At 38.7% G+C, this 27,201-nt stretch overlaps 1 protein-coding gene and 1 long non-coding RNA gene across 3 annotated transcripts in view; one reads left to right on the top strand and one right to left on the bottom strand.

The window, feature by feature from the left end:
* The window catches only part of CA10 (carbonic anhydrase 10), a 171,507-nt gene that overhangs the window by 7,340 nt on the left and 136,966 nt on the right, over window positions 1–27,201 (bottom strand). For both annotated transcript variants that reach the window (XM_058852452.1, XM_058852451.1), the window contains 2 exons: window positions 3,961–4,056; window positions 2,296–2,368 (listed from right to left, as the gene is read on the bottom strand). In XM_058852452.1, the coding sequence (XP_058708435.1) occupies window positions 2,296–2,368; window positions 3,961–4,056 (169 nt within the window). The remainder of the gene's footprint in view (window positions 1–2,295; window positions 2,369–3,960; window positions 4,057–27,201) is intronic.
* The window catches only part of LOC131585855 (uncharacterized), a 51,799-nt gene continuing 37,466 nt past the window's right edge, over window positions 12,869–27,201 (top strand). The window contains exon 1 of the long non-coding RNA XR_009279054.1: window positions 12,869–12,941. This is a non-coding gene — a long non-coding RNA (uncharacterized LOC131585855). The remainder of the gene's footprint in view (window positions 12,942–27,201) is intronic.

Below are 27,201 nucleotides of genomic sequence, written 5' to 3'. Positions count from 1 at the left end.
GACAATGACAAGACCAAATTTTTATGTGGAATTTTGTGAATCTATAAAGTTATAAAATTATGTTCTTTCCTGATGTTAAGCAAACACTGAGTGAAAGCTCATGTAGCATAACTGCTTTGAAAGTAAACTAACTTATCTCCTCAAATAGCACACTTAAAGAGGAATAATAAAACCATTTTCTTCTGAGATATCCACACAGCTTCTGACTAAAGCCTGCTTGAAAACCCCTTGTTTCAGCCTTCTCACAGTACATTCTTTGGGCTGTGATAACAGAATAAAATTAGCATTTAAAATCTCCTTAAAAATTCCTTGGGGTCCACTTTACTTCACTGTAACCATTAATATCTAAGAGTAGAAATTTCCCTTTTAATGCCCTTTGCCCATGGAAATTTCATGCAGCAGGAGAGACAGCACTTAATTTTGTTGCTGTTCTTGAAAAGAAAACCCCAAAACCTTTTATTTATGTGATGAACTGTCCTGACTCTGAACCAGTGCTGCATTTATCATTCTCTCCATGCTCCTCTTGAGCATATGGGGCCTGGGCATTTTGTCAGCACCGTGCTGAGCATTGACTCCAGGAGTGGTGCCCTAAAGCAGAAGCTGAAAAACTGCAGCTGCTAAAGGCACACTAGAAATCCTTACAGTGGAAGAGGTAAAATTAATTTTCAGCAATCATGCTATAATCCATCATGCAAGACAACTACAAAATTACTTTCAATAACACTTTCATGTTCCCAATTTACACTAAGAATTCCCAGTCAATACTTGTTACTACAGTAAGTAGTCCAATGCCCTGTGGAATATTATGTGCATTGTGTCTTCCAGGGGTTTAATTTTAACAGATAAACGCAGCAAAAACAGTGGTTAAAAATTAAAGCAATTCTGTTAATCACTGCTTTTCAAGCCTGTGTTTTGTATGTTCATCTTCATGCAAAATTTCATTTAGTGAACCCAAATTAGGTGTGATTGAAATTGTGTTTCCCTTGTAAGGAGAGAAAACAAGCAATGGGAGATTGTGGGATGCTCACAGCTCCAGAGAGGAGCTGTAAATGCAGCATACAAATGAAAAATTTGGTATTGGGAGGGTGTGGCCCCATGGGAGAACATCTGGCTGGTTCCCAGACAGAAGCTGGGAATATGGAATTTGTGGGTGAAAGAGCTGGAAAAAGCACACACAGCCTTAACAATAATTCCCTGTTTCCAGGGTGCTGCAGCAGCACTGGTAAGCAGGAAGCTCTTGCAGAACAGCCTTGCTGTGTTCTTGCAAGGAATCAGGACAAGCAGTTTCAAAATGGGTCTGATCTGCTTCTTCCATGCAGAGAAGATGACATTTGATGCTGATAGAACAATCTGGGAAAAACATCCTGAGGAGAACCCTCTGTTGCCTTCCTTTCCATAGGTATTGTAGAGAACTGAGTTTTATTATCATAGAAACCTCTTATTTGGACCAAAGATGTAACAAGATTTGTTAACTGTCATGTAAAATCAGAGGAACATCAGTGGGGTGAAAGGTGTGTGTGCTGCAGGAGAGGACAAGGAACTGTTTGTGTTATCAGGTTGCTATGTACTTCTATAAAGTTAAATTCTGGTATTGTTGAACTTAAAAACTTCATAGAAGCTTAGAAAAATTGACAAAGGAAATGAAGTTTTCAGGAGAAGAGGTTTAATTTGTTATACATATTTTTCATTATTTTCTCTAAATTTCTCTAAAATATCTTAAGCTCCAGTTTTCCACAAGGTCAATATATGAATGTGGAATTATTGAGGATCATCAGTTAAAGGCCTCTCAAATGTGAATACAACAAATATACAAGCTATGTTAATGCCTTCTTTCTGTATCTGTTAAATGCAGCAGTAGTTGAATAGGAATGTTATAAATTTCTGTACAAAAAGAAAACATTGATGAACACTAAATCCAGGTAATGGTGCAGCATCTTGACATAACCAGATCCAATATAACCCAGGCTGCTCCACATCTCCCTTTTACTGCTAACAGTAGTAAGTTTCTCCTGAGCTTTCTGTGTGAATACAGTATATGTATATGTGAAATATAACTTCATTAATCTGTTGGTGCACCTTCAGACGTAAAACAGACTTTGAAGTTCAAAATTCATTTGATAAAGTGATGACCTAACGAGCTTCTTCACATTCCTGAGTTTATCATGCAGAGTTGGTGGCAATGCAAACCTAGAATTTCTGCTCATAATAAAATGCCTCTTGTTTCAGGATCACTAAATGTGTTACTTGATACTGAAAGAACACAGCTGTTACCAGAGGAAATGAAAAGAAACTTACTCTTATATGTTATTCTTGTTATGGTGTCTCTGTTAAGCATACGATTTAGAAATGGATTTGATGATTCAGATACCTGCAGAAGAGAAAATGCACAATGTCAAATTCTTCTCACAAACATTTCTTTGCCAGAACTGCAGGTCTCCATGTGTGCACACACACACTCACTCTCTGATACTGCTCCAGTTGGGTTCTGCCTTCTCTTCATTGTTGTGGGAGATATAAAGAATTATTTACTTGTTTTTCTAATGAAGCTTGATAGAAAGTTGGTAAAATACATAAAACACAAGAATGGGAGAACAGGGTGAACAGAAATTAATGCCTGAATAAAAGCCTGAGCACAGGTTTCTTCTCCAACAGCTTTGATGAAGTTTGCAGGTGGTTGATATATTAGGCAGGATTTTCATTAGTATTCTATTACTTTATTTATTGATAAATATAATTTCCTTGCAGCAGGCTATTTTAATTGCAAATTAAAGCTCTCTTCTTCTGGTTTATGTCTGGGCAACATATGAGGCAACACCTCATGTTCAGGTGGAACTTTCCATGTGTCAGATTCTGTCCCCTTGCTGCCTCTTTCTTGTTGCTCAGCAACCCTAAGCAGACCCTGGTCCATCCTCTGAGAACTACCTGCAGGCACTTCTAAATATTGACAAGACTCCCTCTGTCTTCTCTTTAATTTTTCCCTTTTTCATGAATGCAGATCAGATTGTCGGGTTCAATACATTTTGGATGAGAAAAAAAAAGGTAGCCTAAATATCTTTCTTAAATATTAGACCTGTGTGAAAATTGCCCTTTTATATTTAATTATTCAATATGCTCTGTGAAATGCATACTTTTAATTCTGAGGTTAATATTTTGTTAGGACCATTATAAAATGGGATTAGAGTACTGAGGGGAACTAATAGATATCTCATACCTAAGGTATGACGAGGTGAACTTCAGCATTACTCAGAAATACACATTTTTAGACTGATGAAACAGAGATAAACAATGAAGGAATATTAGCAACATTTGGAGGGGAGAATATTTTTTATATAAAACAAGAGAAAAGATTTCTCCAATGTAATTAAGTAGGTTTGGAAAAACCATGAAATCTTGAGTTCAGTGTTAAATCACTATAAATTATAGACTTAACTATGTACCTTGAATGAAACAGGATAGAGACAAAATATTCACCTCTTTGTAATTCTGTGAAATGGAAGATATTAGAAGTTCTACTTTTAACATTCTTTCAGTTTTATTAGTTTGAAGACATTTTAAATAACACTGAAGAAACTTATTTTGCTGGCTTTGACACATCAGCATGCCATGCCCTCCTTCCTGGCGCCTCAACCTACTAGAAGAGATTTGGAAGAATAACATTTCATGAAGAAACACTAAATTTGCAAAGCTAGTAACTTCTGCCATAGCCACTGAAGTGTTATAAGTGATGTTTATGATGTAAGGGGATTTTCCCCCATGCTCTCTTATCCCTTTTAATTTCCCATTTATTGTAAAAGCTTTGGAGAAGAGATGGAGTGCTCAGTTCAGGGTGAAGCTGTCTCTGGACTCCAGGTCAGACTCTGGGCATTTCTGCAGCATAATGAGGTGTCTAACTCCTACATTTACAGTTCAGGGAAAGGTTTACTATCTCTATATTAGGAATCTGTAGTAAAGAATACTTACTTTCATAAATATGGAAACTACCACCAGCCCATTAGGACTCTTTGCAGCTTCTGTGACGTTTGTGTACAGCTCATGGTTATAGTGGATCAGCTGAACCTAGAAGAGGGTGAAGGGAAGGATTATAATTAACCAGTGGAGAATCATTCCACAGAGTGTTTGCAAATACTCCCCACACACCACTTGGTTGGACTGGGATCCCATCTCTGCATTGGGTATTTCCTAGCAGGGTAATTTCTCAGCTGTTTACAGTACAAGTCATTTTAGTAATTCCAGTCACCATCTGGCTCCAGCAGGTACAGCATCAGCGTGTTCTGCTCTGAATTGCCAGCCAGTGAATTCACTCCCATCCAGTTACAGATGGCACTGCAGGGGCTGACATCACCTCCCTGCTCCAGCAGCATTTGCCATGGGCACCCAGTAATCTGTACTCTGCAGCCTCAAGGCAAGCACAGAGGAATCTGGGGTTAAAATATTTGAGGAAACATACAGGATATAGGCTGAAATATTAGAGGAAACATACAGGATATGTTAAAACTGAGGCAAAGGAGTAAGAAATTTAGGGATTAATTGATTAGGGATAGCTAACTTGGAAATGTATATTATCTTTAAAATGCATTCTGCTTGGTAGAAAATGTCTATTGTCTCTGTAAGCTCTGCTATGCTTTCAGAATCAGGATGAACATCTGATGTGCTAGCAAAACAGTGGGAAAGAATGCAGGACTCTTGTGGTAAGGAAGGAGTTATAACCTAAACACAGGATGAGGGGAGACAAGAATGCAAGGAGACTGAGATAAGAAAGATTGGTTACACCTCAAAACTGGCCAGGACTAGTCTTGTGGCTTGGGCTACAACCAAGGAGCCAAGGAGCATGAGTAAAGAAGAAAAATGAAAAGTTCAGATGCAAAGAAGAGCTTGGAAGCCTTCATCAAAGACCACCGATGACCCCCAAATTGGGGATGCACAAGCACAGGCAGGAACTAAGGCTAATTACTGTACAAAACAAGGCTAGGCAAGGCTAGGAAATGAATATGTGTTAGGCATATTGTGTAATCCTAGATTGTAAAAAATAAATTAAAAACAGTCATTGCTATTGGTGTATATGCCTTTGGGAATGATCCTGCATATTCCCAGTGCTAGATAAATACATATCCACTTTACAACTTTAACAAGTTTTAGAGTCTTTCTATTGCACTATATTAGGAACAGAGCAGTTGTATGACACTGACTCCCTCAGCTGAATTGTCCAAGAGAGCAAAGTTTTTACTCTTAATCTTCTTTTATAGACAGGTTTGAGAAGGTCTGAGAGGTAAAACTCTCATTGGTCATTAAAGCAACACATCACCAGCATTGGTTAAGTGGAACAACACCCATTAACTGTTTCCTAAACAACAGCTGCTGAGATTGTTGTCCTTCACCAAGGACTGTTTGGATTCTCTCTTGTGCTTTCCCAGGCCAGAATGAGAAGCCTGTGTGACTTAGTTTCACATAGGCTCTGTTCCCTGCTTGCTTTTTGCATTTAGCATCCACATCTTTCCACATATCAAAAACCACCGCTTGCAGTATTCAAAATACTGATATTCATTGATTCTGCAAACTTTGTTACAGTCTCCTACAGTTAAACAATTACTGTGTTATTGTTAACTAGGTTCTCCTTAGCTCCTGCAGCTTTTCATCTGCTTTTTAGCTTTGTGATTTGCTGGAACTTTTAAATTACAAAGGCACAGTTCCCTTCTCTCACTGCATATGTATCTGTCTTACCCAGAACCTTGATATTTGATTTGTCTGGGATCACCAGACACTGTTACCATTTACACTGCAATTTGTAGATTCTTTTAAAAAAAAAGATGAACAAATTTAATGAACTCCCATGACAATTAAGTTCTTCTGAACAGATGAAAGGCTAGTCAGCTTTATTTAGCCTAAATGTCTTAGTTCTCATATGTCAATTAGAAAATGAAGTTTCTTTTTCTGGAATTGTCAGAATTGTAGCAGCCTGATGTTCACATTTAAAAGTCATGTGCTGACACTTCTGAAGGCTGTAAAGAGAAATTTCTGGACTTACATGCCGTGAACAAGATCAGTATTAACTTAGTTTATATCTGGTAATTTTTGTAACTGTACAAATGGTCCAAGACTAAGACTGCCAATAAAGAAATCTCATTATAATGTGCTGTCCAAGTTTATAATAAGGAAAAAAAAAACAACCCCTAAACCTCACTGAAACAGGGTTTAATGTCTGTATTGCTGAATTTGGCTTTTGGATGAACGTGAAGTCTGGTTATTCAGTACTGAAACACAGTTATTAGGATTTTTCTGCTGAAATCACTGAGCTGAAATCTTTGAACTGGAATCACTGAGCTGAAATCACTGATCTGAAATCTCTGAGCTGGAATCTCTGATCTGGAATCTCTGAGCTGAAATCTCTGAGCTGAAATCTTTGAGCTGAAATCACTGAGCTGAAATCTCTGATCTGGAATCTCTGAGCTGAAATCTCTGAGCTGAAATCTTTGAGCTGAAATCACTGAGCTGGAATCTCTGATCTGGAATCTCTGAGCTGAAATCTCTGAGCTGAAATCACTGAGCTGAAATCTCTGATCTGGAATCTCTGATCTGGAATCTCTGATCTGGAATCTCTGATCTGGAATCACTGATCTGGAATCTCTGAGCTGGAATCTCTGATCTGGAATCACTGATCTGGAATCTCTGAGCTGGAATCTGATCTGGAATCTCTGGTCTGGAATCTCTGAGCTGGAATCTCTGAGCTGGAATCTCTGAGCTGGAATCTCTGAGCTGGAATCTCTGATCTGGAATCACTGATCTGGAATCACTGATCTGGAATCTGAGCTGGAATCTCTGATCTGGAATCTCTGATCTGGAATCTCTGATCTGGAATCTGAGCTGGAATCTCTGATCTGGAATCTCTGATCTGGAATCACTGAGCTGGAATCTCTGATCTGGAATCTCTGGTCTGGAATCTCTTGCAGGCACAGGCTGCCCTTCGCTGAGGTTGCCCATGGCCAGGGATCAGCAGGGATGCCCTGGAGGCTGGCTCTGGTGGCACTGCTCTCTTTGGGAAAGCTGTGACATCTCAGGTCAGACCAATGACACCACACTGGAGTCTTACATGATGGTGAAGCCACAGAAGTAAAATTCCTCATATATCAAAATCTCACTTGTCAAATGATGACACTGTATTAAAAGCACATCACAACAAGAGCAGACTTCCAATGCTGAAAGCACCCTTTGAGTTTAGTCTGGGTTTCAGGGCTCAAAGGCAATACCAAATCTTGTTCTAACTATTGGTTTTCTTTGGAAGATTCCTCTTTAAGATGAATTTGCCACAGAACAATGGATACTTCCTTGTTTTCCTCCAGCTACAGAAGTTCTATTTTGCAGGAAAAAATAAGATAATTGAGATTAAATACTCTGTTTTAGCTGATGAAAAACCATCACCCAAGAATGTGCATTTTACCAGGACCAGAATCAGAAACACAGGTTTTTAGCCTCTCAAGATTGTCCATGTTCTGCTGTAGCCAAACATGGAGCAACAGGAAACTGAGGGAATTTAGAATATTGCAGTACTTCACACATATTTTTTCCACAGTCCTCTTGGGAATAATACAATATTCTTTATTCTCACTTTTTTAAACATTTTTCAGTCCATAAACATTTTTTATTTGTAAATGACAAGGAAGGTAAAGCATGAAGTAAATAGCAGCAGGGAGCAGCTCATCTGTAACCATAATATTTATATTATGCTGCACTACCTGAGAAACTGTTGGGGTACCTCACTGAGAGCAAGCAAACACAAGTATGTTTCCAGCACAGTAGGGAACAAAAGCAAATGAAATTGCTCAAGAAGACAGGTTAAAGGTATTTTTTAAATTCAGAATTCCTGTAAGAAGTGTCTAAGATATTAAGAAAAATAATTATGCATTTTTATTTATCCAAATTTTAATAAAAACGGCAAAAGAAATATAGTTTCTGCATGGTGGGTGCCTAGACAGGAAAATAATCTTACTGAGTTAAAAGCTATTAATAGCAACAATTATTTCATTGTTAAAATATAATTGCTCTTACAGGTCTTGTAAAACCCTTTGGAAGAGAAGCAATGTTGCATCACTCAAGAGTTATTTATGGCACTAATTCTGTGGGTATGAACAGGTATGAGATCAGTGCAATTTGTGTGACTGACAAAACTGTTTCTAAAGTTGTCCTAAATTAAATTAAATGTCCCTCCTGCTTTGTAAAAAGGCACAGCACCAGCTGTGAGATCAGGAACCAGCTCCTCAGAACCTGTGCTCCTCATCTGCCTGGTTTTCCTGGACCAATCCCTGGGAGTAATGCAGGGGAATTTTCTTATCTTTGAAGAACAAACCCATCTTTTCATGCCCAGGGTACTCAACCATGAAATGTTAGTGTTTGACAAGGTGGTTTTACCCACAGCCTGATTAATTAGTCCATAGTTTTACCTTTTATTTTTTATGTATAAGCCCACAGCAGTCGGTGCTCTTGCTTTATTAATAAATTGGTAACACGAATTGTACATGAGCACCTGTACTTCCAACAGTTTACTTTGCATTTTAGCAAACTACTACAGTTTTAAGATTATCTGTTAAAAAGATTAATTTTGCTATATGAAACTAAGGAGAAATGCAAAAACAGTTGTTTGAAATAATTTTTTATGTCTGACTCTCTTTGATGTTCTCTTTATTAAAACAGGTTATTTAGGCTGCTGCTGACAAATGTGGTTTGTGCTTTGTTTTGCATTTTTACTGTTTTTGACAGTTATTTTGTGATTTTTAAAAAAATGCATATAAACAACTGGTTTAATAGAGAGGCTTGTCATCCACATTTATAGCTATATGCCAGAAATTGTATCCTAGATAAATAAACAATATTAAAAATCTCTTCTATTTAAAAGAATAAGACTAAGAATGCATGGAGGGAACTCATTTTTCTCCTGCTTCTGAGCAGACAGCTGTGTAGAGAAATGCAAAACTCGTGCAGTAAAGTGGAAATGCAGTCGGGTTAACTAATCTTAGCTGCAAAATCTACCTTGTTAGAAATAATGGTGTGCTTGGAATTAGCTCTGAAGCTACAATTGGTGTCTAACCATTTCATTAGAGCAGTTGGTAACAAGAACTAACTTGCAGTAAAGGATGTTCAACAGTGAGCCTTGGCATGTTAACACAAGCTGTTATTTTCATCATGTATTATGGCCCCTAAAAATGAATATTATATATATCTATATCTATATATATATAAAAGACTCTGCCATAACCTGCTTTAGGGTTGATGTAGTTATCTGTAGTTATTTCTAGATGCCATTTGAGCTGCTGACCTGGTATCTTACACTGATGAAGCTCTAACAGAGCCTCATTCCTTGCTTATATGCAACCACTGCAGCTAGAAGAGATAAAAAAACCCCAATACCTGAATGAAATGTAGACAATTAAGTCTTTCTCCTTAATATTTATATATACTCTCTTTCCCAAGTCTTACTTTAATTTATTTACAAACAGGAAACAAGATTAATTTAGGTAATATTTAGAACTTGACATTTCCCTTAAGCATCCCCAGGACTACAGTAAAAAGTACAAATTACTGTCTGAAGTGACCAGATTGGCCATGCATGCCTCAGAATTTGCTCTCAGGACTTTCACCTTTGTGCCACCAACAAAAAAAATTAAGTAAACAGGCTGAAAAAGTAAAAGTGAGAGGTGATGGATTCTTGACATCCAAATGCTGCTGGAACTGTTGCAAGTGTCACGACCATTTGCAATCTCTTCCACACAGCAGAAAATGCAAGGAAAAAAAAATCCAAATTGGGCCCAGAGGTACAGAAATGTTCCTTGGCTGCTGGTTGCTGAGTGACTCAGGGAGGATTTTTGACAGGGGAATTATTGCAGAGCCAATTGCTCCAAACATGGGTATTTTTGGCTGACCTGCCACTCAGCCACTCTTGTCACTCATCATTAGCAGATGAGCAAGAGCTGGGTAAACATAAATAAATGGCACTTCTCTGCAATTTGCTTTGTGTGATGATCAAATTGAAGTTTGAGGCTCAAATGCTTAATGTTGGTTATGTCTTGGCTGATGCAGAATTTCACTGCAAGCTATAATTTGGCACTGACCTAATCCATCATCTACAAAAGTTGTTATCTTAAGAGAGAACAGGGGTAATGTAGGAAAAAAAGCCACTATTAGATGAGTCTATAATAATTTTGGATTTGTGCAGGATTTTCTGACTAAACACTGCACTGAAATTGTTTTCTCATTTTAAATAAAACAGATGCTCAGTCACCATGATGATGAAGTCAGTATAAATGCTCCATTGGGTAGATTCAGTTACATGATGGTGCTCTGTATTTCTGCTGGAATTCTGTATTTCTTTAGCAATGAGCCCAGAAAGCAGCAGAAAATGGTTCAAGAATGTGGGCAGGTGGTGATTGATGCTATTTCTGTTGTTTACTGCATTACCCTGAGGCATTATAGGCCAAATACAAATACAAAGGATGCCAGAGCAGGTCATGGACAGAGGCATTTGCAGTTCAAGCCTTCTCCAAAATCCACCAGTATTGTGTATCTCAGTCCACCTTGCCAAAGAACCATCTGTAGCTCCATTTCTGTTCAGGGGCTGGGCATGATGGGCAAGGGCAGACGTCACAGACCGATGAATAAAAGGATGAGCAAATAAAAGTTCAGAGATTTTGGTCTAGTGAAAATCTAGATCTTGCCTCTTTTGTCCTCATTTCATCACCTAGTAAGGAAAAATAAAGTTTAATCTACCCAATCTTAACTAACAAGTAAAGGTTAGTGTTATGGTTCTAAACCAGAAGCAGAAATATGGCAATTATCAGTTTTACCTTCTCTCTTGAGCATAGAAGTGTATTGCAAATTCAGAATGTTATTCTTCTATTTGTGCCAAAAATGAAGCATGGCATTTTATATTCTTAAAATGCCAGCAATGTATGTATATGAGGAAAGCACAGAATAAAACTGAGGATGTATTTTAAGAAGCTGTTGGTACTGTCCATTGGAGAAGATGTAGTAGACAGGTGGGGGCTGATGTCTCCCAGGTAACAAGCAACAGGAGGAGAGAAAATTATCTCAAGTTGTGCCAGGGGAGATTTACATTGGATTTTAGGAAAAAAATTCTCTCCCCAAAGGGTTGTCAAGCCCTGGAAGAGGCTGCCCAAGGCAGTGGTGGAGTCAGCATCCCAAGGATGTTCAGATGTGGCACTTGGGGATGAAATAAACTTTGGACTTGGCAAGTTATAGGATAACAGTTGAACCTGTTTAAATTAAAAGGTCTTTTCCAACAGATCTATGACTATGATTTTTTTTTTTCTCATGCTCTTCTCTCAAAAGTCTCCTTCCACTTTGGTGACTGGGTGGCTCACCTATGACTTAAAAAAATTATGTTCAAGTCCTATTCTGCCTTTGAGCAGATCTCCCTCCCATCTCTGCCCAGCTCATCACCTCCAGCATGGGAGTAGCTGTCCTTTGCTCCAGTATCAATATTGTGAGAGGCTCAGATGTAACATTACTGGTATTGGGGAAAACATCTCAATAATGAATGTCATGTTACAGAGTTCAATCTGTGTCATTGCTCTATGACAATCTCTGACATATCACCCATAAAAGGCACAAAAAGAAGATCAGAATCCAAATACTTCTGGCAGAAGACTGTGGGAATTTCACTTGATTTCCAGCACCTCAAAATATGGTAAAAAGAAAACTTTCAGGAAAAAACCTGAAATTGATATATTTGCTGGATAAGTTGCTGTTGGATTGTGAGTTGAGAGTTCAAACACAGAAGAGTTTGAGAAAGCCCAGCTTGATTCAAAATAGCCAAAAGCATTTTTAAATGATACTTTATTGAATTGTCAGGGGTCCTTTAGGATATTAATGCTGTGTTAGATAGGATGATAAATTAGAGTTAAATTTTTAGAAATTTTTCTGAGAAATTTAACACCTGTCAGAGATGCAGAGTCAAAGATTCAGAGCAAGTTGGCACAGTTCTGCCCTGCAGGCAGAAGATAAGTGGGTTTTATTCGTTTTTGTTTAAGAATATCCTGGAAGCTTATTGTAAAGCTAAGGGAAGAGAAAGGGCCTTTTGCTGTCCATATGAATTGCATAAAAGACAGTTTCATGTTTGTAATTTAATAGGCAAATTTGAAGTTAAGAAATAGCACCCAAGAAAAAAAACAAGAGGACAGGGATTATCTAAGAATGTGAGATAGTACAGCTTAAGGCAGACAAATATAAAATTATCTTGTTTCTGAATGACTTGAGTGGTGTTAAACTCGGTAGGGAAGATAAGTGACACTTGGGAGCTGGAACTAAGCCAGTTATCTTTCTAAAGTAAGCCCTTTAGCTTCCTCTGAAAGCTTTGGTGAAAGAAGCAGGGTGCTGGCAAACACTGCTGAACAAATGCAGGACATGGACATGATGGTGGTGGAAGGGGCAGCAGTAAAGTCACATTTGCATTTTTTAATAGCTGACTTTCTACATCAGACAACAGAAGTCAGAGCTTTTTTTTGCCCTATTAGACAACACAGTCTGCATTGATTTGCAGGCTAGTTTATACAGCTAAAATGCTGGAAATACTGGATTGGAAATACCTGAAATGCCAGAGATATTTTGCCTTAATGAAAGTAGATCAGGGAATGTGCTCTAAAATGCTGAGTTCCTGAAGAACCAGTCTTTGGTTTGTTGGACCTTCTGTAATTAGAAAAGATGACTTTGGGCAGTGATTCAAATAGAAGTCTTTGAAATTTGTTTTGTCCATGTAGTAAAGTCTATTCTGCTGGCAGAAAGCCTGACCTCAGTCACATTGTGAAAGCAGCTCTTTACTCTGGCTGGCAAAGGGCCTGGCCTGCAGAATGCTCCTGACTGCCATGAAAACAACACCCACTATTCACTTTTGCTGCCACCAGCTCCCACTGGGAAAACTACAGACTCTGAAATACCAAGTGAGTGGGGATGTTGTGGCTTCCACGGGGGAATAATGTCTGGGTGGGGTGTGAAAGGTACAAACTGCTTCCATCTCCTCACAGAGCACCTTGGATGTCCTTTGATGACAACACCTGAAGGTGGCAAGCAGTCAAAGGTTGGGCTCAGGGCTCTTTTCCAGCCTCAATAACTCTGTGGTCAGTGAGGAGGGCAGGCACAGAGCAGCAGTGGTGCCTGCCCCTCTCCCACCCTGACAGCAGCCAGCTCCCCCTGCCAGGACACCCTGGGGACAATGGATGGTTCAGAGTGGATGATGCTCCTGCTGTCTCCAGTTTGGGTGCTCCCAGTGTGACTGGAGTGCTGAGCTGTGATAAATACCCTGGTTCCCTTTGAATTTATGCCAATCCCATAAAATCATGCCAATATTTGACTGTTTGTGCATGGTGATGGAAATGTGTTGTTTTTTAGGTGTACAAGGAATGATGGCTTCATACAAGCAATGTCCCCTGTGGGTTTTCTCTTAGTCTTTCCCCCATGCAATTACTATTCACCAATTCTCCCAACTGTGCTTTCTCCAGTTTGTCCTAGTGCTGTGCCTGACACCTCCTCCTTTATTTAATTTCTCTGTTATGTACCATATCCTCTGGTATGGCTTTTGCACAGCAAAAGAAACACAACCCTCTTCTCTTAGTACACAGATGAAATGGAGCTGAAAATTACTGCAGATAAAAATCCAACTCCTTGAACTGTAATGCTAAAATTTCTTCAACCAAAGTAGACACCTAATTGAAGATAATGTTGACTCTCTCTATAACTTCATTACTTTGTCAATCTTACATCATTAAGCATGTATTTAATTTCCTTATCCTGCAGTAAACAGTTTGTTGTCGAGGTGAGATCCACTGGTTTGTGGTTTCTGTAGGCAAAGCTGTCTTTTACTTTAAATGCAGGTAGTGCTGTCTTCAGCTTTTGAGTTATGGAGCAGCAGTGAAATTGTCCCATTACTTTGCTAAAACATTTGATTATTTGTCAATCATGTGAAAACCTGAGAACTTAAATGTGAGAAATTTGAAAAGGAATGTGGCTGTTATTTTCTTTCCATTGACACTTCAGCAATATCAATTTGCCAGGCTGCTGTGAGGAAAGGATTCCACATGAAACTGTCAGTGGGGGACTGCGTATCACTAAAAGGATTCCTAATAAAAGATTTATTTCTGATTTTAATATGCTTAATGTATATGTAAAGTAAATTTTTAGCTTTATAATTCATTTAAATATATATATTATTTCGTTTTACTGCATAATATATTACCTATTCCTGTTTCTCTAGTCTTTACAAAGCCCATTATCTCAAGTTTAAAGGGAGACACATAGAAAGAAGGCAAAGAAAAAAACTAGTTCTTCCTACTTTTAAAAATTGTAGAAGTGTGAGCCTAGTATAAACTCAGAATTCTGTCTCCAGAGCTCCCTGATCTCCTCAAGAAGTCCCTGAATCCTATTAAAAATTGCTGCTTTCTCATGAAACTGCATGAAGATTTTTTTTTCCTGGGAGGAAGGTTTTAATAATTAAAATTAGTCAATACTGAAGTGTAGAAGGTTATTTGATCTTGCTCAGAAACTGACACTTTCCAGAATGGGAAAAAAAATGCAATCTCTCCAGTAAATCACTTTGTGAAGAACTGGGAGTCAAGTAGAAGAAATTTGCTGCAGAAGAAAAGAGGGCAACTCACCAGGGAAATAGATTTGCTGAAAACAATTGTGAGTCTGAGCACCAAGGCTGAGATTTTTAGGACATTTTCTGAAAAAAATCTGTAAGACTCTCAAGATGAGATGTAAAAACGCATTTGTTAGTACTTCAGGGCATTACATCTCTCAACCACATTATATAAAGTTGCTGTTGGCTCTGGTGCTGCAGTTCAAATTTCAGTTTGTCTGCTTTCCCCCTGTAATTCCAACTAAACTCAGCTGTTTCATCAAGTCACTCTATATTTCTGTGCAGTACTGAGGCTGCCCACCTTCATTTAATAGACTAAAATTTTGCTCCCGTTGACCTTGTCAGCTCTGGACAGTGTCAGCAGCTGAGAAGATGAAATCAAAGTCATGCCTGTAGCTGTCTGTGCCCAGCAGGGCTGGGCTCCCTCTCAGCCCTGCTCTTTTCCAGCCTTTTTTGATGCTGCCTGTGCCACCCAAGCCATGGCATTTTTCTTGTGCCTGTTCAGACCCAAATACTCCCATTTTTATGAATCAAACCTTTCCCCTGTCCCTTTCTGACCCGTTTCTTCCTTTCACTTAAACTGTCATTCTTCCAACACCATCCTGCTGTTCCATCCCCCACTGTGAATATCCTAGAGATGAAAATGGTTCTTAAATACACCCTGTTCTCCTGTCTCAGTGGGGTTCAGGGGTTAGTGAATACCAGTCTGAGACCAGGCCACTGCTTTTCCAAAGGGTTATCACAGTGGGAAAGGGCAGAGATGCTGCTCTGCCACCTGCATCACCCTGGGGATGTCACAGCTGCCTATTGCAAGTGCTTGTGGAAGCACAGAAAAATCAATTCAGGGGCTCTGGCAGGTTGCAGTATCTCACCTTTTCTTTGTACAGCTAAACTGTGTCTTTGCATTCTGAATTTTAGCTCTGTTGTTACATAATTAGAATCAACAAATTTCAGAAACAACAAAACTACCCCAAATGTTGCATTAACTGTGTTATAAAAATTTTATTTTATTTTATTTTATTTTATTTTATTTTATTTTATTTTATTTTATTTTATTTTATTTTATTTTATTTTATTTTATTTTATTTTATTTTATCACACAAGGAGGGTAGCATTAATATGCAACCTAAATGTACAGTGATGCTGGAATTCAGCAGAATTGATATTGTGGCTGAGAAAACCCCCAACATTCTGAATTCCTTTGACTTGTTTGATTCACCCTGTTCCATCTCTCTCTGTGGCAGATCAGAAGGAACAGCAGAGAGGGAGGCAAAAAAAGACTGTCAGGGCAAGCAAACTAAGAGATGCAGCCAACCAGCTTTCTGCTCCCACTTCCCAACTTTGGAGCACTAAACTACTGCATTCTATAATTTTTTAGCTAAGTTTATTCTGTGTTATTTGAAGCTCCACAAAGTACATGCATTGTTTTGGAAAAAAAAAAGACAACAGAAAAATTGCCTTTAACTCAGAAGATAGCTGGGATAACAGGCACAGGCTTAATCTGCTTATACTCTGAGTAAGGAAGTGAAATTACTGCTGCATTTGCTCTTGATAAACAATTTGATTTATTATATCTTCTGATTTTTAAGTAAGGAACACCAGAACATATTTTTTAGCATCTTTCATGTTTATTCCGTGCTTTACAAGTGAAGTACTCAAAATTCAGTAACAGAGGAACACCTTGGAGTTGGGCATCTGGCAGCTGTCACGAATTCTGATATTGGGAATGTCATGGGTGGGACAGGCATGGGTTACTCTACAGGCTGAAGGGAGGATTGGAGTAGTTTTCCCACAGATCTGTGCAGTTTTATTCGCTTATTATATTTACATTGTTATTGGCCAAACAAAGACCTGGTAAATAAAGAAATTAATAAAAGTAGATCTAATTGGACAGGGTAATTGCTACTACCTGAAAAGACCCAGATAAAACTCTGTAGTGCCTGGGGCTGAGGTTGGATTGCAGGTCACTGTTGCAGTTAGATGAGAAAATGTTCTGAGAGTGATGCTGTGGAACAGTTTCATTGCCAGTGACTTGTGCAGGATCTGCTTGTACCTTCCAGAAACTCTCAACAAAGTGCCTGGAACTATGCAGGTCTGTCTGTATAACAAAAACAAACTCTAATCTCAGCCCAGACAAGACACCAGAGCAAAGAAAAGCAGGAATGAGGATGGTGCTGCCATGGCAAACTCCTCTGCAGGCAGGCAAACCAGCAGCTGGGGTTCTGTGAGCTCCCCAAACTCCCATTTCCTTTTGCTTCCTCTACTGCTAATAACAAATGGGGAGAAGGGTAAAACTGCCAGCAGCAATAAAGGGAAAAAAAATCAGTGCAACCTATCTAAAGCAGGAGCAGCTCATATTGCTTCAGAACAGGAGGAGGAAAATTTTTCATGAATCAAAACACCAAAGACAGCTTCTTAATAAACAAAGGAAAGTATTTTCACCTAATTGTGGATGCTAAATGCAAAAAGCAAGCAAGGAACATAGAGCCTGTGTGAAACTAAGTCACACAAGCATCTCACTCTGGCCTGAGAAAGCTCAAGAAATAATCCAAACAATCCTTGATAAAGGACAACAATCTTTGTAGGTGGTGTTTAGATCCTTGTTGTTTATTTGCAAGAAACAGTCAAGGGCTGGTGTTCCACTTAACCCATGATGGTGATGTGTAAGTTTAATGACCAATGAGAGTTTTACCTCTCAGACCTCCTCAAACCTGTCTATAAATGAAGATCAGGAATAATAAACTTTGCTCTCTTGGACAACGCAGCTAAGAGAGTCAGTGTCGTGCTTCTCACCATTCCTAATATAGTGCAACACCTAACTAACTATTAAATAGAGGATTATTTGTTCAAACCAGCTCAGCATTTACCTGCTGCTGGTTTTATCTCACATTTATACATGTATGCACAGAGACATATGGTTTTTAGCTCTCACTATGCTGATCATTTGAGAAAATTTGGTCCAAAAACTAGAAGGCTGATGCATCACAGCAGGTCACAGACTTCAGACTACAAAGGCTGTGCTGGCTTTTTTTTTCCAAGCTGTTGGCAATAGTTTTACTGTCTGTAGCTGGAGGTGTTCACCCAGCCAATATGTGGCTTTTTTCCATATAGTGTCACCACTGTAAATGAGATTTCCAATATGAATTAAAATTCCAAGGGAAGCATGCTGCTGTTACCATAGTGCAGTTTATTCTGCAGAAACTGCTGCAGCTCCCCTTCCCCACAGATAGCAGGTGTCAGAAAGGTGTACAGATGAGAAGTGTACATGCTAAGGATTGCTTTATTTGCTTCATTAACAGCAGTTTGATAAACATTTCTTCAGTTACAGGTCTCCTGATTAGAATCAGAGTGCAAAGACTTTCAAAGTAATAAAATGGTTCAATAAATCTGAGGCTATACATCCAAACAGAAATTACTGTACATTTAGAGACATTTTAAGAGGTATTCACCCCATCAGCATTCCATGGACTTTGAAAGCACATCTTGTAAATGATTTTCACTGCTTCATTGATTTTTAATATTGTCAAATGCTTATGGCCCTGCAATCCAGAAGTACTTTGAAATCTACTTAGCTTGGCATATGTATTATGCTATGGTCTTCTCTACCTGGCATTGTTCAATCTACCTATTTTTCTATATTTACAAGTTTGGAAATTTTAAAAGTAGTTGGTGAAAGGCAGGTTCAGGTATAGATGACAGAAAGCTTTCTGGGTGGCACAATATTGTGAATATATGACAGGAGGATTGTGACTGTTCCTTGATGCTGTTGGATGTTGCAGTTTGCACGGTGCTCTGTCCTGGGGTGATGAAGTTCCACTGGAGCAGCAACAGTGCAAGCTCTGCCTGCTCCAGGTGCCCATCAAGGATATAAATAAACAGAATAATAACACAATGAATTTTGAGAAACAGTTTCTGGGTCTTTGCAAACACCACAAGCTCTCATGTCCTGGTCCTCACCCTGCCCTGCCTGTTGTCCTGCCTGCAGCTGACTCACCCTCTGTCATTTGTAAACCAGGCACAGTAATTACCCTGGGAAGTAAATGATAGTTAATGGGGAAATGTGCTAATGGCTGGGAAGCCAAAAGCGTTCCAAGGGCTGTCATTAGTGTCTGCTGTGTGCAGCCATCAGGAGTTCCAAATTTCCAAGGGGATCATGATGTGACAGCTTCCAGCACTGGACATCTCTGAATTAGGATTTTGAATCAGGCCCAGCTCAAAACAAAACAATGAACTAAAAGGAGACAGATGGTCCCTTCCAGCTCCTCACTGCACTTTTATTTTCCTCTTCATAAACATTAAAGGACAGATTTTCAGCTGATGTAGGATGATACAGCTCAGTAATTCTGTTGGTTTTCTAGAATTCTCCTTTTATATATTATTTTATTTTAAACAATGTACATCTTTAGATTTAAGAATGGAAATTCACTTTTTGTTATAAGATACCACTTTCAGAGCACAAAATAAGGAATACTGTCTTGCAGTACACAGATAAAATTGATCTACTCCAGTCTGCCCAAAGATTGATTGATAATCACAACCAAAATATTGATGACTTTACAAGGTAATTTGAAAGATGGATGACTTAAAAAAACAGATGTGATACTCTTTGCCAGGAAAGAAGCCTGTGTCTAAAAAATTCTCTCTTCACCTTAATCTTTTGGTAATTTCTACAGTATTGGCAATTTCTAGATATTTTATTATTTAGTAATACCTTGTGTGCATAAAATAACAAAAAATGAAGTTAAAGCTCACAGTGGAGTTTGCATTTTAAATTTAGATGGATTTAAATGTTTTAAATCCTAGAGATTGCATCCTGTTTTTTCTTGTATTGTGACCCTCCCACAGTTTTTGTGCTTCTGACAGTAACAGCAAACATACATCCCAGATTACATCTGTCATAGTCCCCATGGCTTCACTTATTTCCAGGAGGTTTTTGATGTATATGAAGATTTGTGGGGATAAACCCTGAATATGCAGCCTGACAGCTCAAAATTCTAACAAAAGATTTCCAGCTTTCTTTGATGTATTCATCTTCAATAATGACTATATCTAAAAAATAGTGAGATATTTTCAAATAGGCCATGGAAAAAAAGACTTTTGGAACATTTTTTTTTTCCCTGCCATTTTTCCTTTCATCATTTTCCTGGATTTCTGAAAGAAAATCCTATGAGAATAGAATAGACTGACATTCATTAGAATCTGGAAGAATAAGGGTGATTTTTTTGTTCTTTCTAATTAACTGCCCCAGGGAATGGCTCCACCAGTCAGGAGGAAGAACAGTTCCTCTATTGTGCCTTTTGTGACTTAGAAACAGTAGATGGGGAGGCTCTAAGCTATAAATCAAACAGTGAAAATCCTCTTAACTGAATACACCCTTGGGCTTCACACAGAATAAGGCCTTGCACTAATCATAAGCAGAACTAGTTGGGATTTTTTTTTTTTTTTGCTGAAGCAGGGTTTTGCTGGAAAATGCTTATGTGTCAAAACCAAAGTACCTTGTGGAGGGAACTTGATTTCAAAGACATTTTTTTTCTGAAAGACAAGCAGAGATTATCAGAAACCTCCCTGATTTCCTGCCAGTTTGTCTTGTGATTCATCCAAGAGCCTGCAGACCAGATGCCTTCAGGAACTGGCTGGATTTCCTGTGATGTGCCTCCCCAAGGAAGGGCTGAGTGTGAATAAAAATATGTTTGTGGGTACAGACAGACTAAAAGGGACAAAATAGGTTCCAAGAGCATAAGGCTCCCATAGAGTGCTCTGCCTTACACTACAATTCCTGGGGTTAGGCTGTGATTTGCAGCCTTAGATGCACATGGAAATATTCCTGCCTGTTGCCTCTTTCATGGCAATAATTGTGCCCAACTCAGGAGGGGTCAGGGCTGGGTTGTACCATAGAAATCACAGCAGTTCCACCCTCCCAGGTTGTCCATGAGCCACTTCACTGGAAATACCTCACTGCCTCCACTGCTCTGAAGGTAAAAATGGAACAAAATGTGCAAAAATTTAAAATAAATGAAGCAGTCTCAGTGCAGTAATTTGTATTTTGAGTAAAATTGGCATCACAAGTCAGTGACACAATACTCTTCAGAACAGCCCATGAGCTCCAAAACCACGACACTCAGAACTGGGCTGAGAGCTCTGTCTGTCCCTTTGATTATTTGTTTTTGTCTTTGAAATACAGGCATGTCCTGCTAAAGGAATGTGTGGTAAAGAGGGCTTCATGTTCTGCCCATGGTGGATTGTTCTGTAAATGCATTATGTATTTTTACTGATGTTTTTATTGGTAGCATATTTTTGTGATATTTTATTGACCCTTCCCTGTTTTTTAATGTGAAGAGAGCAAGCAAAGAACACTAACCTGTCTTCTAAAGCACTTGGTACACTTAGTAGTGCTAAGAAGTCTTTTATCCTTTTCTGAATCAGAATTCCTTATTTCAGGCAAATACTCTTATTTATCATTTATGCATATTACCATAAGCTTTTCTGTTCTCCCAAAAAATAAAACAAAAAGGAGAAAGCCATGCTCCTCTAATGCTCTGTTTAGTGAATTTTAGTGCAGTGAAAGTGCTGCACTGAGTTTGGTGGATTGGAGCAGGAGGAAGAAGTTGGGTCTGCACAGTCTCACCAGGATATTTCATTCTTCAGGGAGGCAAAGGAGCAGCAAATAATGAGAATTGTGTGGCTGAGCTCCTGGAGCAGTGGATGCTGTCAGATTAATGCCTGTGCCAGCATGGGAAGTGATGGGACCATCCCCCCATGCTGAGATGTGGACTTGCACCTCAAAGCATCAGGCTGGGCTGGAGGTGCTGTATGGAACTGATAGCTCAAGCCTTCATCACTCTGTGCTTTGATTGTCAGAGGAAATGGGAAGGAAATTGCTGAAGGTGAGAAGAACAAAGATTCACATAACAAAATACACCAAATATAGACTGTTCACATTGAACGTGCCTTGGAAATTTAAAAAAAAATCTATTTTCTTTATTCATGAGAATTTTGTATTTTAGAGAACATGACAGCTGTTTCTGGCCAGTCCTACACTGAAGCAGATGAAGGCTGTTGCCAACTGATTCTGTTATTAACAGAATTTCCAGGGACTATATGGTAGTGGCATGTTCATACTTAGATAAGAAAAAGCAGATAAAATTCAAAATGATGGAAAGAGATGGACAGTAATGGACTTGCCTTTTCTAGCTAAAATCCAGAACTCTCTTTGCCTTTGATATAATTTTCAGAGTAATAACTTGTATATGGTGCTTTTCTAATGTGCCTATAGCAAATTGTCAGTGAGAAAATGTTTTCATGGCAGGTGGATTAAAAAACCCCCAACCAGAGCACTGAAAAGTAGCTGAACATAATTAATTCCTACTGTATTTTAAACCACTAAATTTTGGCAGGTATATGCTGTGACATCCAGTTAGTTTATACAGAGATAAGAATGCAAACAGATAAGGGTGAGATATTAAAACATAAATGCAAAGAAAATTGACTTGGAATAAATGTGGTTTAACTCTGTCAATTTTAATTCTTCAGTGTTAGCACTGATGCCATTGTGGCTGCTATCACTTGCATGCTATTTTAAAAGTAGCTATGCCTGAGAAACTATTCTAATTTTAATAATTTTAGAAAGACATGCTTCCAACATGATAATGAAACTGAATTTTACTTCCCTTTATTGTTTGTAAAACATCCCAATCCATTATCTACCATAATTTTGTCTAAAGAAAACAAAACTTAGAATTATTTCCTTCTCAGTCTTTATTGAAATTACAGAGATGGCTAAAACAAAATACCTCAAATTTAAAGTATTTTGACTTTCTGGGAGGCAGTGCATGCCAGGAAAGGTCTACAGTGGTGAAGAAAGGTCAAGTCAGTATTCTAAATGACAACTGTAACTCTGCCACCTCCCAGCAATCCATGAAAATGTAATAAAAAGGCTGCTAGAAAGGACATGATTTAGTTTGCTTTTTGCTAAGATATTAAAATGTGTCATAAGAAACTGTTAAACATAAAGTAAGGGACAAAGACCTATCAAAAGAGTTGCTGAAGCTACAGAAAATCTGAAGGTCAGGGAGGTGTGTATGAGGAAACAGAGATTATTGCTGGGGAGGATGGAGAGGTGGGAGCTCCTCCTGGTCTCGTTCAGCCCTAGATGGATGTGCTGCTCCCACTCCCCACTCATGTCCCAAGGCACAGTGACACCACATCCATTTGGGATGAGGAGAACCTGCTGTCACTGCCTCCTGTGCCTGCCCTGGCTATGGGAATGAGCCAGGAATTCCCATCTCCCATGGGAGCTGCCAGCAAGTTCAGACCATTTGGAATTAGAGTCACATTCATTGTCTAAAGCTCTTCCATTTTTACAGAGTAAAATAAATTTACTAAAGGTGATTTTCCAAACTGACTTCTCACTGTCTGGGTGCAAGGGCTGGGCTTGCTCCCAGAATTAGTTTGGCTTGTTCCCATTTAAGCATTTACTGAGACAAATTTGTGTGGGCTGTGAATGCTCAGCACCAAATGAGTTCAGGAGCTTCACTGGATCCTCATCATTGTAGCTCATCTGTCATTAAACCTGGGCTCTCCTATTCATTATCTGATCCCCAGCATCCCTCATCCAGCTCAGGGGTACTGTCAGTGAGGACAGACTGGGCTAACAGGGATTTGTGCAGTTTACTCTTAGGACAGAAATACCAAATCATAGTTCTACCCCAGACCAGTCTGTTGCCTCCATGAGGGTTTTGCCCAAGGTAAGATTTACAGTAACTGCTCGCTGTCTTTAATTGTTTTGATAAATTATAACAATTAAAATGCCAATCATTTATTTTTATTTTCTTTTGTGGTTGTCCATAGTAGCTGCAAGAACTTTTGTACAGATTGTTAGTAGGACTGCTCTTTTCTTTGGAACGTTACATTAAATATATTTGGGGAAAAAGTCAAAACTTACAAAAAGTGTAATGGAAAACTGATTACCAAGTGACATAAAACAAAATCCATTTCCAAATGCACATAGATTTTTGTCTGCAGAGGTAAAGTGCTCTTTAGTTAAAGAAGAGTCATCCTGTAGCAAGTGAAGTCACCCCAATGATAATCATTTGGAATGAGGCAAAGTGAATACTGCAAAAGTGACACTGGAGGCTTAGAGTGCTGAATGTTTTCATGTCCCAGTGGTTTAAAAAGCAAATCCTGCAGCTGCTACCCTAAGCAGAAAAACTCCACCTTATTGCTTTATGATGCTGGATTTTAAAATTGAGGCAGCAGAGGGATTTAGATTACAGTCAGTGACAGACTGTGCTCTCAGTACATTGACACTCCCTTTCACTTCTCCCTCCCCCCAAAAGAGAGAACAGTTGGTAGCCAAAAAGTAAATGTGTGCAAAAATATCTTCATTACTAAAGGAATCTGCTTCACTTGGTATCTAAGAAATTCAGTGTTTATTATTCCATGCAGATATTTTGCTGTGTCACATGCTACATTAATGTCTGACATTGTCATAAAGCTTGGAATTTGTTTGGACAGCTCCTGCAATTCTACTAATGGATTGAGAGTTCATAAGATTCAAAAGTTTCCAACAAAGCAAAGTTTTCTGACAAGAAATGCCCACATATGTGTAGATAATGAAATACAACCCCTTTAAAAAGCTGCCTGTGGAGTTTCTTGAAATTCAGTGTAAAGCAGACGGTATCTATGGGGCTTTTATTCCAAAATCCTCAGAAAGCAAGAGAGAAAGAAAAAATGCTGGACCCCAGAAATGGAGCTCCTTGTATCAAACACCTGGAATTTTCGATGTAGAATCCCAGAATAATCAAATGCTTTAGTAAAACATGGGGAAATCCAGGGAATGTGGATGCTTTCCGGCATCAGTGAGCAAAGAGAGAAACATTTCTGGCTCCTGCTAGAACTGATTTGGGAGTGAATGTCCTTTTGCACGTTAGTGGGAATGACAAAGAGAACATCAATGTAGTAGCAGCTGGTACCCAAATTCAACAGCCTGGCATTCAGTGCTTGAGGGGAAACTCCCTTAAACACCACACACAAAATTTTCAAATATTTAAAGATGCTTTCTAGAAATCAGCTTATGATCTGCAGAAATCAGGTGGCTTCTGGTTTGTTTTTTTATCTGAAATTAATGTATTCAATTAGTCCAAAACTACTTAGTGCAATTTTAGCGTGACTAAATAATCAGAATGATGATGTACTAAAAGACTGCTGTAAAGATTCTTCATTTGATGTGAGCTGTAACTTTTCACCTCCAGTGACCATGCAAAAACCTCAGTAATCTGAGAAAATGAAAGCTTAAAATAAAGATTAAATCATACTAGGGTACCTGAAATTCAGTCTCATATTTTAGAAGGGGTTAAACACTTGTTCTGACCATCATTCAATCTCCAGATGGTTTCAAATGATTGTCTGGGGTTATAAAATTAAATGACTGCTCCTTTCAGTTATATGTTACTGTCAGTCTTTCTGCTCAAAGACATAAATACATAATTCTGCCCCTGTATCTTTTTCTTAGTTTGTGTCCATTAAGAGCTACAGCTTCATCAGGTCCAATCCTGAATCCTGTTGGGGCAATAACTGAATTTCTGGGCTTTATCCACCAAGAGAAACACCCTTTTACAGTTTGCTACAAATAAAACATTTGACTTTTCTGTTTTGCCTGAACTATCATAAAATGCACACTTAGGCCTGTAGTATGCACTGTAACTTCTTCCCTTGAAAAAAAAATAAGTCAAAAGCCTTATTTGTATTTCCACTGCTAATCAAGTTTTAGAAAGGTGAGAAAAGAACAGGAGTGCTATTTATGATAAGGGAATTTGATTATACTCAAAGTAAAATTCTTTATTGCTGTTACAAAGTTTGGTCATCATATAACTTGATTTGTGTAATGAAGGGTTTTGCTTAAGGGAGGGATATAACTGTCTATTTCTAGAATCTAACTTTTCTTTAAAAATGGCACCATGGCTCCAGTGGCACTAAATGTAAACCTGTGACTGTGGGAGTACCCTGCTGCTGCCTGGCAATGTGGCCATTCCTATAAAAAGTAGTTGTACTTGCTCTGTATTTTTTCTATTTATATATTTATGATCAATGATTTATAGTTGCTACGCCTTTGACTGATTTTAGAATTTCTCCTGGCTACTGAAGTTTGGGATTTTTTTATTTAACAAGTGTATATTATCCATGGTTCGAAGATGACTGTCTAGCCATAAAAATTACAGAAACATAAGTTAAAGTCAACTACTCCAACAAAGTTCAAGATTAAACTGCTTCTGAAGGTCAGTAAGGATTAAGATGTATTTTTAGCACTTAGTCAGTGCAGGAAGTTTACTGCCTTTTGATGTAAAATACACCACAAAAAGTTCAGTTCCCTGTTCCTGGAAAGTAATCTTCCTTGTGGGTTTCAACAGTGTAGTTCAGAAGGAGAGGCTTTCTTGCTAAGAAACACAGCTGCATTTTGTTATATTAATAAGCAGTAAAATCCCATTTAACTTAAAACACAACATTGAATTTGGTTTAGAAAAACACAATTACCCTGTACAGGCCAATCACTTAAGAGTTGGATTTGGTCATCCTTGTGGGTTCCTTCAATACAGAATATTCTGTGAATAAGTGTCTTTTTGTACTTCAATCCTGCTTTTTATTGATACTGTATAAAATTTTGGGTGAAGCCATCTGTAGTCTTTAGTGAGGACAGAGATGCATTCTTAAAACTGAGGCCCATATTCATATCCCAGTGATTTTGAATAACTCATGTGAGCAGCCTCCCTATACTTTAGTGATGACAATACTACCACCTCTCCTGGATTTATATTCTGTTCCCATAGCACTTTACGTTACCTGTTGACTTTCTCCTTTGAAGCTCAACATTACTCTAAAGATTATAGAGATTTTAGGAAGTCCCTCTTCCATTAGACACGTTTCCCCTCAGATGTTACATTTTCCAGAGGCTGATTTTTCAACATTAATAAGCATTGGAATATGGTACACTTCTGGCTGAAATACTTAAAAATGACCTGCACCTCTTCCAAGAGAGGCTCCAAAATGTAATACCAGTGTTCTGTGGCACCTGAAAAATCTGAATTTTGAGCTTCCTTCTCCAAGCTCTTGGCAGCAGTGCTGGGGTTCCCTGGTGCAGTGGGTGCTGCAGGAGTGGGGTTTGGAACAAGCAGCTGATTCCTGTCCTCCCTTGCCAATGGCATCACTGTCTGATTTCATCCTCCTGCCTGAGGAAGAGGAAGGAAGGTGTGCTAATACAGTCTTATCTCAAGCTTTTCCTCTATAAATTACACCCCCATGAGGTGTTTTGAGGAGGATGTTTGGAACCTCACAGGCAAGTCTTAGTAACAGAGCCACTGTTTGTGATTGAACAATTCAGAGTACTCCAATTCTGGTGCAGGCTGGATCAAACTGCCCCAGCTGGCTGGTTCTTAGAGGCTGCCTATTTGACAGTCCTGCTCCTAAAAATATCCCAAGTTGGATTTACAACACTGACCTCCCTGATAAATAATCCTTTACTATCGCTCTCCCACTCACACAGAACACGTCTGCAGTTAAAGAAATGGCCGTAG

The sequence above is a fragment of the Poecile atricapillus genome, chromosome 17 (assembly GCF_030490865.1).
Source record: "Poecile atricapillus isolate bPoeAtr1 chromosome 17, bPoeAtr1.hap1, whole genome shotgun sequence".
NCBI classification, from domain to species: Eukaryota; Metazoa; Chordata; class Aves; order Passeriformes; family Paridae; genus Poecile; species Poecile atricapillus.
The sequence above is the reverse complement of the archived record's forward strand: the minus strand, read 5'-3'. Positions and strand labels throughout refer to the sequence as shown.